Source organism: Danio aesculapii, chromosome 3, assembly GCF_903798145.1.
Source record: "Danio aesculapii chromosome 3, fDanAes4.1, whole genome shotgun sequence".
NCBI lineage: Eukaryota > Metazoa > Chordata > Actinopteri > Cypriniformes > Danionidae > Danio > Danio aesculapii.
This window is the reverse complement of record NC_079437.1, coordinates 60378806-60393249: the sequence shown is the minus strand read 5'-3', so window position 1 is coordinate 60393249 and position 14444 is coordinate 60378806. Positions and strand designations below refer to the sequence as shown.

The following is a 14444-nucleotide window of genomic DNA, read 5'->3' as shown; positions in this document are numbered from 1 at the left end:
TGGGTCAATTTTTTGGCAAAAATCTTTAGAATTTGAAGTAAAGTTATGCTCCATGAAGATATTTTATACTTTTTTACAGTAAATATTCATTAAAAAAACTAATATGATTGGCTAAGATTGGCGATGAAAATTAGAAATCAATCATCCAAGCTTCATTAAAAAAAAAAAAGCGAAATGAACACTGATAACGTGCTCAGACTATAAATGAAAGTCGCTTGTATGAATATCTCCTGCAGTATTTAAAGGAGCTTTAAGTGCACGTGACACTTGATTTGCTGTTTTGGTTTGCATGTAAAGCAGTTTATTAACATACCAGGGTAGGGCGTATTTTTTATAATTATAATTATTATTATATGACTGACACTGGAATGACAGCAGGGATAGAACTGAAAGATAATTAAACATAAGCACACAACTAAACATTTCGATTAGTCCAACATACAACAAAGTAGACTCATTATTTTATCATGTTAAGTGGGGGTTATAGGCAGTTGATTATCAGAGATTATAACACGGCTAATAGGTAATTCCTATATACTGAGCAACGTAATAAAGTGTTTGCAGTTTTCCATATTTTGTGATTCATGTGTTTATTTTCCCCATTTATTGATGCTTTTTAAATTGCATTATGGGACTTTGATCTGTCTTTCAACAACTTTTATCCTTGAAAAGATGAAAAAGTGACTTTTATGAATATTTTTAATAGATTAAAGTGATATATTGTCTTGGTTGGTGTTGTATATGATGGTAAAAAACCTTGTAATAAACTCCCAGTACATTTTGTGTTATTTTAAAGACTTATTTCTCTAGATATTATTTCTTATACATTATATATAAATCAAATAAAGCACATCTAAATCAAATAATATTGGTATTGGTCAAAGCTTTATGTTGAACTCGGTCTTGGTTAAAAATATTGTCAATGAACCACTAATTCAAATAATATTTGCATTGGCCAAAACCTTATGTTGAAATCAGTATCATTATTGGTCAAAAAATTCTATTGGTGTACCCTTAATTCAAATAATATCGGTATTGGCCAAAGTTTTATGTTAAAATTGGTATCTGTATTGGCGAGAAATCCTATCAGTGCACACCTAAATAAAAAATATCAGTATTGGCCAAAGCTTTATGTCTAAATCACTATCTGTATTGGTAAGAAATCCTATCGGTGCACCCCTAAATCAAATAATATCGGTATTGGCCAAAGCTTTATGTCAAAATCTGTCTCTGTATTGGTAAGAAATTTTATTGGTGCACCCCAAATCAAAAATATCTATATTGGCCAAAGCTTAATGTCGAAATCACTATCTGTAAGTGTAAGAAATCCTATCGGTACACCCCTAATTAAAAAATATCGGTATTGGCCAAAGCTGTATGTAAAAATCCGTATCTGTATTGGTAAGAAATCCTATCGGTGCACCCCTAATTCAAATAATATTAGTATTGGCCAAAGCTTTATGTCGAAATCACTATCTATATTTGTAAGAAATCCTATCGGTCCACCCCTAAATCAAAAATATCGGTATTGGCCAAAGCTTTATGTCAAAATCTGTCTCTGTATTGGTAAGAAATCTTATTGGTGCACCCCAAATCAAAAATATCTGTATTAGCCAAAGCTTAATGTCGAAATCACTATCTGTAAGTGTAAGAAATCCCATCGGTACACCCCTAAATCAAAAATATCGGTATTGGCCAAAGCTTTATGTAAAAATCCGTATCTGTATTGGTAAGAAATCATATCGGTGCACCCCTAATTCAAATAATATTGTAATTGGCCAAAGCTTTATGTCGAAATCAGTATCTGTATTTGTAAGAAATCCTATCGGTACACCCCTAAATCAAAAATATCAGTATTGGCCAAGGCTTTATGTCAAAATTTATATTGTACTGGAACTAAACAATATCGGTGCAACACTAATTCAAATAATATCTATATTGGACAAAGCTTTATGTTGAAATTGTTATCGGTATTGGTAAAAAAAATCCTATGACTGCACTGCCAATTCAAATAATATTGGTATTGGCCAAAGCTTTATGTCGAAATCGCTATCTGTATTGGTAAGAAATCCCATCGGTGCACCCCTAAATCAAAGATATCGGTATTGGCCAAAGCTTTATGTCAAAATGCGTATCTGTATTGGTAAGAATTCCTACCGGTGCACTCCTAAATAAAAAAATAATGGTATTGGCTTTATGTTGAAATCAGTATCATACTGGAAACAAACAATATTGCTCCACCACTAATTCAAATAATATCGGTATTGGCCAAAGCTTTATGTTGAAATTGGTATTGGTTAAACATCCAATTAATTGGTTAAACATTTTATTGGTGCACCTCTAATTTAAACAATATCGGTATTGGCCAAAGTTTTAAGTTGAAATAAGTATCTGAATTGGTAAAAAATCCTATCAGTGCACCGCTAAATCAAAAATATCGGTATTGGCCAAAGATTGATGTTGAAATCGGTATCATACTGGAAAAAAACAATATTGGTGCACCACTAATTAAAATAATATCAGTATTGGCCAAAGCTTTAGATTGAAATCAGTATTGGTAAAACATTCAATCAATTGGTAAAAAAATCTATTGGTACAGATCTAATTTAATCAATATCTATATTGGCCAAAGTTTTATGTTGAAGTATTGGTATTGTTAAAAAATCCTATAAGTGCACCCCTGAATCAAAAATGTCACTATTTGCCAAATATTTATGTTGAAATAAGCATCAGTATTAGTAAAAAAATTTCTATCAGTGCACCACTAAATCAAATGATGTCGTTATTGGCTAAAGCTTCATGTTGAAATCCATATCAGTATCTAGCGGGCTCTGTAATTCAAATAATATCGGTATTGGTCAAAGTTTTATGTTGATATAACTATCGTATTGGTAAAAAATCCTATTGGTGAACCCCTAATTCAAATAATACCAGTACTTGCCAAAGCTTGATGTTTAAATTGGCATTGTATTGGTAAAAAATCCTATCAGTGCACCCCTATATAAAAAATATCGGTATTGGCCAAAGCTTTATGTTGAAATCTGTATCGGTATTGGTAAAAAAATACTATCGGTGTATTGCTAAATCAAAAAATTACTTTGCATCCAATTAAAGGCTTTCTGCCAGATTTACATTTTATTTCTTTATTATGCCAGGGCCACTAATATTTTTGGATACAGTCCTGAAATACAGCAGTTGAAGATGATCCATCCCAGCTTCATTCATTATGTGACTCAAAGGTGAGGGAGATTTCAATGACTAATAGTCTAAACACAGACTAAATTTCTCTCCTATAATGAAATGCTATGCTATCATTGACCGGCAGGTTTCTGAAATCCCCATGGCTCGTTCTCTTCAAAGACCTGTATATGCCCAGCACCGGCGCCATGATGCTGATGACCGCTTTACACTCTTGTGACCAGGTCAGTGTTTATTATTATCAATAAAACAGTTTTCTACATTAATTTTTCATGAAACGTCTCTTATGTTTTTTTTTAAAGGGATTGTTCACCCAAAACTGATAGTTCTGTCATCATTTACTCAATTGTTCTAAGACTGTTTGGGTTTTTTCTTCTTATGCATTCAGAAGTTAATGTCCAAACACGTCTTTATAGAAGTTCAGATTTTTGTTGGAGATGAAATATAACGTGGAAAACATGATTAAAATATTTTCCAGTTGGCTAGATATTAATTAGCTAGATATTAATTATCGGCGGCCATATTGTTATCGGCTAATAAATGCTATTATTAAGTTATTGTTATCGATCCGATGTCAAAATTAGGCCGATATCTTTAACCCGATAGATTACGTAATTGTACATAACTGCCTGCCTTGCACATGCGTGGGTCGAACTTTTTTTTTATTTGCAAAAAACGTTTTTTTGTTGTTGTTTTTTTTGCTTGCTTGAGGTGTTTTTGGATTTGAGTGGAAAAGGAATAATGTGAATATTGTCTAATAAATGGTAATGTAGTCAACATAACACCCACGTGACCAATCAGCTGTCTCCATTATGCTTGCCTTGTTTACTGTTGGTTACTAGGTTACCAATACTACAGTCAGCCACTCCAACAACTTGACAGAAATCCAACTAATGCCAAATTTGAATTAAAAGTCCCTTAATTTGCCAAAAAGTATAGTTTTTTTGCTTTGTTTTTGGACTTGTGTGGAAAATTGATAATGCGAATATCATGAGATGGAAACGCATTTGCCTAATAAACGTTAACACAACCATTTAGCTGCCTCTATTATCCTTGTATTGTTTACTGTTGGATGCTAGGTTACCAATACTACAGTTAACCACTCTAACAACTTGACGAAAATCCACCTACTGCCAAATTTTTGAATAAAAATCAGTTATTTTCCCAAAAAAAGAAAAAAAATTCTAATTTTTTTGCTTGCTTGAGATGTTTTTGGATTTGGAAAAGGTGTCATGCAAATAATTGGAGATTGAAATGCATTTAATTAACGTAATTTAAACGTAATTAACGTTGACGTAACAAACTTTACACCAGCATGACCAATCAGCTGTCTCCATTTTGCCTTGTTTACTGTTGGTTGCCAGGTTACCAATACTACAGTCAGCCACTCTAACAACTTGATGAAAATGCACCTAATTCACTTTGGAGATTAGCTTCAGCGGCAAAATGTGGAAGTTTGGTATTGCATTGTATGAAATACAGAATTTAGCAAAATTATGAAATCAAACCGTTTGAAATATAATATATACTAGTATTTTTCCAGTACCGATATACCAAAAATTCCTTTTATAGAGACATTTGTAATGGATGGGGCTTCTTGATGACAGAATGCACATTGTAGAAGTCACGTGATAATTAATCATGAAACAACATGTAGTCTAATGTAACCAACAATACAAATTGTGTAGTTAGGAAGGGGATTAACAGTGGTGGTGTTAGTAGGGCCAGCAGGGGGCGCTCAATCTAATGTGAGTCCTAATGCCCCAGTATAGTGAAGGGGACACTATACTGTCAGTGGGCGCTGTCTTTCGGATAAGCTGTTAAACCGAGGTCTTGACTCTCTGTGGTCATTAAAAATCCCATGGCACTTCTGGTAAAGAGTAGAGGTGTAACCCTGGTGTCCTGGCCAAATTCCCTCCATCAGCCCTTACTCATCATGGCCAATAGCTGGTGTGTGGTGTCCTGTGGCTGCAAGTGGATGCTGCAAACGGGTGGTGGTGTGGAGAGACCCCCCTGATGATTGTGAAGCGTTTTAGGTGTATGGTCACACACATTACATTACATTTATTTGGGATGGAAATCTAGCTAATCATTACAAGTTTCCAACATTATTCAAAATATATTCTTCTGTGTTCGACAGGACAAATAATCGTATCTAATTTCAAACTTTAGGACGAATGAATGGAGAGGAAATCTTCGTTTTTGGGTGAACTATCCCTTTATTGTTGATGACAAGCTGTTTTAAACACGTGAATACCGGTTTATCCCTCAGGTTTCTGCTTATGGCTTCATCACAGACAATTACAAAGACTTCTCAGACCATTATTATGACAGGGTGAAGAAGCCTCTGGTCTTCTATGCCAACCATGACATGGAGATGGAGAAAAATCTGTGGAAGAAACTGCATTCTCAAAAGGCTTTGTGGCTGTATCAGAGAGAAACAAAGAAATGAGCCTTTCAAAATGCCTGAAGTTAAAATACCAAACAAGTATTTTACATTAATCTGTTAATTTAAAGATTTTGGGCTTCTCTTGAATCTTTTAGAGCAGTGGGTGTCCAATCCTCCTCTATAAACTTAGAACCGAAAGTTGACATGGTGCCTTAAAAATGTGAGTCAACTCAACTTGTTTCAGCTCAAAACATTGAGTTTTACATGTTATTTAACTAATTATTTAACTTTAACTTCATGTGACTGGTCTGCTTAACATGTTCAAGCTTTTGATATTTTACAAGCTTTAACATTAGTTCAAAAACTGCAATTAACTTCACTTACAGCCTTTTCTCTCAAAAAACTCTCAAAATCTCAGCAAAGGATTATTAAAGAACAGCACATAATATTCCACTAGATATTCTTCAAGATACTAGTATTCAGCTTAAAGTGACATTTGAAGGCTTAACTAGGTTAATTAGGGTAAAGTTAGGGTAATTAGGCAAGTCATTGTATAACAGTGGTTTGTTCTGGAGACAATCCAAAACTAATATTGCTTAAGGGGGCTAATAATATTGACCTTAAAATGGGTTTATAAAAATTTAAAACTGCTTTTATTCTAGCCAAATTTAAACAAATCAGACTTTCTCCAGAAGAAAAAATATTATCAGAAATACTGTGAAAAATTCCTGAATCTGTTAAACATCATTTGGGAAATACTACAAAAAGAAAATTCACAGGAGGGCGAATAATTTTGATTTCAGCTGTACCCAAAACAGCTGATTATGGTCCATCCAGGAGAGAGTTTGTACACCCCTGCTTTAGAAGTGACATGATTGAGATGGAAAAAGGCCCAAAAAAAATTGAACTAAAGTACATGAAGGATTTTCTGTCTGGAGACTACTCTTGTGTTCCTCAGGGTTCGGTGTTTGGACCGCTCCTGTTCAGTCTGAATATGCATCTAATGAGCCAAATAATGCTGATCAATGAAGCTGCATATGATAGCTATGCATATAAAAGCCCTGTAATTTGGCTTCTCGTCCAAAATGTCTACAAAAATATATTTTGTCTTGTTTCTAGTCTAAATATCTAAACATTCTTAAATCAAGAAGCAAATATTGTCTTGTTTTAAGAAACAATGAGTCAAAATTAGGTGAGTTTTTCCATAAAACAAACAAAATATTATGCCATAACAAATAACAAGATTATTTTGCATACACCATTGGCAGAATATTTTGAAGTGTAGAAACTGTTCTTGTAAACTCAACTGAATTCCGAATAAATAAAATATTAGCTCTGATTTTACTCTATCTTAGTACTGTACTCCACACAACAATGTACTCCTAGACAAACTACATTTGACTCTCTGAGACTGAAATCATCTGGTTTAGCTAATATCTAGAAGTCAGAGAATACTGTGAGAATATTTATTTGGATGTTTGATATGCACTGTAAAAATGCCTTTCCTTCTTTGATTGTCTTATTTTTAATCCAAACAAGGAGCTTTTTCTAGACAAGCAAAACATATGGTCTTATTTTAAGAAATAATGAGTCAAAATTAGGTTTTTTTTTTACTTAAAATAAGCAAAATAATTTGCCAATGGAGTAAATAAAATAATCTTATGTCAAAAGGAAAAACAAGATTATTTTGCTCACCACATTGCCAGATTATTCTTGCTTGTTATAAAAACATTCATTTTTAACATAGAATGTGAGTCAATAATAGCCAGAACTGTTTGGTTATTTTTCAGTGTATCCTTATTAAGAATGTCTCTTTAGGAGTGAGCAGTGGGTAGTTACTTTTAAAAGTTATAGTATAGGTTCTATATACACTATCTGGCTAAAGTCTTGTGGCCTATCCATTAGGAACAGCAAATAATAACTTGACTTCTTGTTGATCATTTGGTATCAGAAGTGGCTTATATGAAAGGCAAAGGCCTCTAGATTACAGTGATTTGACCACAATAAATCTGATCATGTCTTGATTATGAATGATTTGATTAGGACAGTAAGGTCTGACTCTGCTTAGACTAAAGTCTGCTCACTGAACCTTCAATAATGTCCAGTATAGAATATGTGCTCATGCTGCAGTGGAAACAGAATGAATATTGTGTCTGACTCCATCATGAGATTGGAGGACTGCATCCATACATCTCTGACTCAAATCACTGATTAATAAAGTCATCTGGAATGGCAAAGAAAGCCTTCTTCCAGGACTCCCAGAGTTCATCAAGAGTCTTTGTGTTCATCTTCAACGCCTCCTCCTTCATCTTACTTCAGACATGCTCAATAATGTTCATATCTGGTGACTGGGCTGGCCAATCCTGGAGCACCTTGACCTTCTTTGCTTTCAGGAGCTTTGATGTGGAGGCTGAAGTATGAGGAGCGCTATCCTGCTGGAGAATTTGCCCTCTCCTGTGGTTTGTAATGTAATGGGCAGCACAAATGTCTTGATACCTCAGGCTGTTGATCTGCAGATCTCTCACACGCCCACATACTGAATGTAACCCCTAACCATGATCAACTAGAAGTCAAGTTATTATTTATTGCTTCTACAACTGGCATTCACCACAAGACTTGTGTTAGGTAGTGTGTGTATATATATATATATATACACACGCAGTTTTGTGTGACTTCTTTTAAAATGTGTTATTTTGTTACTATTTATGGATAGTTATGTGTTATGTTGTTTGTGTACTTTTTTCATCTGGGCCGGGCTTGCTTTTTTGTAATAAAATAAAAATTAAAACAAACTTCTGGTTTTGATAAATGGAAAAGAAATGCTCTTTCACACCTCAAAACAAAAATTCATTCAATAAAGCTCAAGCTGAAGAAATCGTCTTTTCAGGATAGCGTGAAGAATAAAAAAAACACTTCAGCGATGAATATTCTGCGTTTGCATTTCACAGTTTTTTTATTTTCACTGAATCTGTGAGTCTATGTTTGTACAAGCAAGACTAGTGAATACCTGTTCACAGGTAACTGAAAACTACAGTTAATCAATTAAATAAAAGGGATCTATTATGCACTTTTATAAGGGTTTTAAACAGTTGTGTGGCAACGGTGTGTGAATAGAGCCAGCCTCTTTTATATATGATATGCAGTGGAGGAAATAAATATTGAACACATTGCTATTTTTTGCAGAAAACATATCTATAAAGGTGGCGTTGGCTTAAAGTTGTCCCAGGATGTTGGTGACAACCAAATAAGTGAAGTTTCATAAACTAATTTCGAGATGAGCATGTGATATGATTGAGCACGTCTGGCTGCTCATCTGTAATCAGTAATAATCCAATCAGAGTGATCCTAGTCTACTATAAATGGATCATTTTTCTCCCTACTGCTCTATCTTCATTTGGAAGAATCCCCCCTTCCACCCAATCTCCTCCTTTTCCTCCCTTTTCTAAAGGGGGAGCTCTCGAGACCTACCTGATCTCGGATCTCCTGATATGCTTATCGACCGGACGGGAGCCCTGGGCTCAAATATCTCCGAGCTCAGGGTTCTCTCCTGGGACAGCACGCCAAACCTGCTTTATACGCCAAGCATATCTAAGTGGGAACTCTTGAAATCCATATATGCAAAGAAAACAAAACAAATAGTTTACAAATGAAGTTATGTGTAATAAAATGAAATGGATGATTCCAGAGAAAGAAAATCAAGCTGTAGAATGGCCCAGCCAATCACCTGAGCCGGATCCAATAGAGAATACAGAATAAAGCTTAGATTTGAAAGACGAGACCCACAAAACCATCAAGATTTTGACACTCTGTTGAAGTCTGTGAGAAACTCAGCCCTGAGCAAATAAGTACTAAAATACAGAAAACAAATAAGTTCTGTTTAACATTGTCTGTCTTTCCACGAGACAGCAGTGAGATGAGATGAGAAGCAAATAGGGTTCCTTTAATTTTTCTCCAGAGAAAAAACTCCCAGTAATTTCACATGTCTCCTTTAGAGTTTCAAAAGGAATCTCTCAAACCCTGCTGACTTTTACCTGAATACCAGAGTCTGAAATTACCTCGAATTTTCAGAATAACCTTTAAAACAACTCTGCCAAAACCAAATGATCTGAGCTAAGACAAAGGGTTTAACGATGTCAATTTTATCTATATAGCACTATTATACACAACCAAAGCTTGACCAATGTGCTGAACAATACCAATCACAAAGAACAAGTATAAAATTATTGCTAAAACAAACAATTCTCACTGATAAAATGCCAAATCAAAAAGGTAAGCTTTCAACCTACATTTAAAAACAGGCAGACCTACTACAGAGGGGCAGAGCATTCCACAAGGAAGGACCAGCTACTGCGAAAGCCCGGTCACCCCTGCATTTCAGCCTCGACTTTGGGATGTATAATAATCTCTGGTTAGATGACCGAAGAGACCGACCAGGCTGATGTTCAGTCAACAGGTCTGACAGGAGCCAGGCCATTTAGAGATTTAAAAACCAGGAGAAGAGTTTTAAAAGTGACACGATAGTGCACAGGCAACCAGTGCAGAGAGAGCAAGACTGGTGTGATGTGCTCATGTTTTTTGGTTCCGGTTAAAAGCCTTGCAGCAGCATTTTGAACTTACTGTAGGCGGGATAGATTTGTCTGACTGATCCCAAAATATAGTGAATTACAGTAGTCCAATCTAGAAGTATTGAAAGCATGAATTATTTTTTCACAATTTGTTCTAGATAAAATAGGTTATTTAGCAAAACAGATTACAGAATCAGTGTCACCCACATGAAACAAATACTACATTAATTTATAGTAAATAAGCATACTTTTTTAAACCATTAAATACTTAAATAATATTAATATTATTAATTAATATTAATACCATTAAATACATTAAATAATATTTTCTAACCGTTACATTTTCCATCAGTGCTTACCAGAACCATTACAGAACATAGAGATGGACACAAAATTTTTTATTTTATAACTGACATTAGACAAATTAGACTAATTAGACGTGATTATTTAATGATGAAATTAGGTATATTAATAGTCTTTAATTTAACATTTTCAGAGTTGTTTTTCTTCATTTTTGCTGTCGCACTATAGGACATTTTGAGGGATGTAAACAAAAACGATGGTCCCAACGTGTTTCCTGTTTGACATTTTTAATTTCTAGAGCTTCGGGAAATCCAAAAAGAGCCACATATTGATAAATAATGTTGTGATGGCTGTTTCAACATTAAGTTAGGATTGAATTGCCTCTTGTTACAGTTCTGAAATAGTACAAAGAGGAAATGTTCACGGGCCAATGACATCACCACATTAAAATGGTCAATAGGACATTTTTCACGAGACAGTTCAGTAAACATTTTAATTAAAAAATAGTGAAAGAGTTGATAAATTTAGTGACCCTTACATTTTCTCAAACATCAGACTTCAAACTATATAAAAATCACAATTTATCTGAGTATATGTATATTCATTCATTCATTCATTTTCCTTTAGCTTAGTCCCTTTATTTGTCAGAGGTCACCACAGTGGAATGAACCGCCAACTATTCCAGCATATGTTTTACACAGCGGATGGCCTTCCAACCGCAATCCAGTACTGGGATACACCATATATTCAAAACAAAAAAATAATGTTACTCAAATCCAAGTTATTTTGAACCAGTGTCAACCAGCGTCTGACACCTGCTATTCTTGTTTCGGAGATCTAATGCAAATGTCTGATCGTTCACACTAAAAAGCTTAAAGTTGGTTACATTTTTATAAATATAAATTAGTGTCCATTCCTTAAAGGGGATCTATTAATGTTGTTTTTGCAATTTTGTTTTTTTTTTACAGACTAAGATTTAGTATTTAAACTTAATATTGTAATATACACTCACCGGCCACTTTATTAGGTACACTTGACCAACTACTCGTTAACGCAAATTTCTAATCAGCCGGTCACATGGCAGCAACTCAATGCATTTATGCATGTTAGACATGGTCGAGAAGATCTGCTGCAGTTCAAGCATCAACAACATAAAAGCATGGATCCATCCTGCCTTGTCAATGTTTCAGGCTGGTGGTGGTGGTGTGATGGTGTGGGGGATATTTTGGGTCCATTTGTACCAATTGAGCATCGTGTCATTGCCACAGCCTACCTGAGTATTGTTGCTGACCATGTCCATTCCTTTATGATCACAGTGTACCCATCTTCTAATGACTACCTCAAGCAGGATAATGCAAGAAACCAGACTGGTTTCCTTGAACATGATAATGAGTTCACTGTGCTCAAATGGCCTCCACAGTCACCAGAGCTCAATCCAATAGAGCACCTTTGGGATGTGGTAGAATGGGAGATTCACATCTTAAATGTGCAGCCGACAAATCTGCAGCAACATTCGTGATGCTATCTTGTAAATATGGAGCAAAATCTCTGAAGAATATTTCCAGTACCTTGTTGAATCTATGCCAAGCAGTTCTGAAGGCAAAAGTGGGTCCAGCCCGGTAATAATAAGGTGTACCTAATAAAGTGGCCGTTGAGTGTATATATAATTTTGTATCCAACACTTTCCATCGTGTCCCAGAGGGCGGTAGAGCGGCGCAGCAGCTGCTCCAGAGCGGGCGGCGGGTCTGTTGCTGCTCCTCCCCCCAGTGGGAGGTCCGATCCTCGGCTCTGCGCTCCGCTCTCCCCGCTGCCGCCGCTGGAGCTCTCAAAACACTCACATGCAAATCAGCGCCAACACTCAGTTTGGAGATTATCGACGCGGACTGGTGAAAAAACAACTTAATAAAGCCCCGAGCTCGAGTCAAGATCATTCTCACTGATGGAGAAGCGTGTTTTATCGGTTAAAAAGTTGAGTAAAGGTGACTTTCTGAGTTAGTTCGTTGTTGTTTGTTGAGGAGTGATCCTGGAGCCGCTGTTATGACATTGAAAATTAATACTTCACACGAATATAATGGTAAGTGAGTTCAAGTGAGAAGTATAATGTGATTAATTAAAGTGCAATATCGTGTATTTAATATCTAAAACAAGACATTTGTAGCCTACAACTCAGTTGTAGTTTTGTTTGTTTAACTCGATAGTTAGGCGCTAATGTTTGATTTGCCTCACTTCACCGAATTATTGTTAGTTTTAGGTGTGTGTGTAGAGTTACTAACTAATGTTTTTGCTAATATACAATGTTTGTTGTCTTAGTAATTTAGTAAGCTAGCGTGAGAAGCTTTGTTTATTTATTGTTTTTGATGACAGCGGAGGCTAATATCAATTTACCCCATCTATGGTAACCAAAAAATAAATAGTATTTTGGCGCACATTATGGTCACCATGAGGATTTTCTTTTGTTTAGATGTGTTTAGATTGGATTAAAGTGTAAACATGTGTACAAACTGATTTGCTTATAGTAATATATGAGCAATTCCAGCGATTGAGGTAAAGTTGTTTTCATATTCGCACATTCAATCAGTGACAACTTTTCAATATTGTTTACCATGGTACATCGAATATTCGGTTTGAACTTGTAAGTATGACTTGAAAACAACATTAGCACTATTTAATTGATTGTAAACTGTTGTACTTTGATAGTCATTGGATGCTAATATAATTTCACTATTTAGAATTTGTAAAGAATACTTTTCTGAAATTATATTAAGGAGAAAGTCTAAACGTGTGATTATAAATCCAACTTTACTTCAGTATTCCAGCGTTATGGATGTGGTGTTTGCGGTAAAACCTTGACACAAATTCACAGTGAATGTTTATATTAATAATAATAATAATTATATATATATATATATATATATATATATATATATATATATATATATATATATATATATATATATATATATATATAAATAATTATATATCAGTATATTGAAACATCTGTTTATAGTTTTCAAAACAGATCACCACAGTGTTAAAGGAAGAGAAATATGTTAATAAATCAATAAAAAAGTATGTGAGTTTACAGTATAATACTGTAGAATGTCCTTAAATTAAAACGGACAACCAAAAATAAAAGATACAAATCAAAACGATGAGAGTTGGAGAACAAAAACTATTTTATTTCTGCATTTATGAGGAGAACGCTTCCTTATGGATGTGACAGATGTGAAATTAGGACTTGTGTGGCTTTGGTAAATAAGATCAAATCGATTGAAAGCGTTGACAGGGACATGTTTGAGTATTTAGTCCAGTGTTTCCCAACCCTGTTCCTGGAGGCACACCAACAGTACATATTATGGATGTCTCCCTTTTCTGACCCATCAACTTCAGGTTTTGGAGTCTCTTCTGATGTGATGATAAGATGATTCAGGTGTGTTTGATTAGGGAGAGGTTGAAAATGTGGACTGTTGGTGTGCCTTCAGGAACAGGGTTGGGAAACACTGATTTAGTCTACACAAACAACTTAAAAAAATAAGTTTCACCATAAACTTAATAAAACTTCAACTAACAGCACATTCTGCGTGATTTATTATGGTTGTATAGTGTTATGAAGAAGTGTTTAGTTTGGCACATATGTGATGTACCTGTTTGGATTGATGGGTATAGTAAACGATATAGTAAATATGGCTAATATGGTAAACAATACAGCTCAAAAACCCACAAATGTTAAACCAAGACTTTCACATCCTCGATCGAGCTTACATTAATGTAGGATGCTAAATAAAAAGTGGTGGATAATAGTTCATAGCCGTATTGCATCTCGTCTCATCATGTTTGCTTATTTATTAATATTCTGATATCGATTTTATTCTTTGATTCTGATATTGATTGATTTTATCGCCATTAAACGTCATAAAAGCCACAAGAATCTCGAAAATAAGCTCATGACCATATTTTAAATTTGACTGCACTGCAGTTGCTGATTGACA

At 34.8% G+C, this 14444-nt stretch overlaps 2 protein-coding genes across 2 annotated transcripts in view; both read left to right on the top strand.

The window, feature by feature from the left end:
* Positions 1-8379, top strand: part of st6galnac2 (ST6 (alpha-N-acetyl-neuraminyl-2,3-beta-galactosyl-1,3)-N-acetylgalactosaminide alpha-2,6-sialyltransferase 2) — a 28190-nt gene extending 19811 nt beyond the window's left edge. Inside the window, exons 7-9 of the mRNA XM_056454366.1 lie at positions 3156-3239; positions 3326-3422; positions 5471-8379. Coding sequence (XP_056310341.1) covers positions 3156-3239; positions 3326-3422; positions 5471-5650 — 361 coding nt within the window. The 3' untranslated portion in view covers positions 5651-8379. The remainder of the gene's footprint in view (positions 1-3155; positions 3240-3325; positions 3423-5470) is intronic.
* A 3882-nt stretch (positions 8380-12261) lies between these two features.
* The window catches only part of LOC130221773 (caskin-2), a 98393-nt gene continuing 96210 nt past the window's right edge, over positions 12262-14444 (top strand). Inside the window, exon 1 of the mRNA XM_056454365.1 lies at positions 12262-12529. The gene's annotated coding sequence lies outside the window, so the exon portion shown is untranslated. The remainder of the gene's footprint in view (positions 12530-14444) is intronic.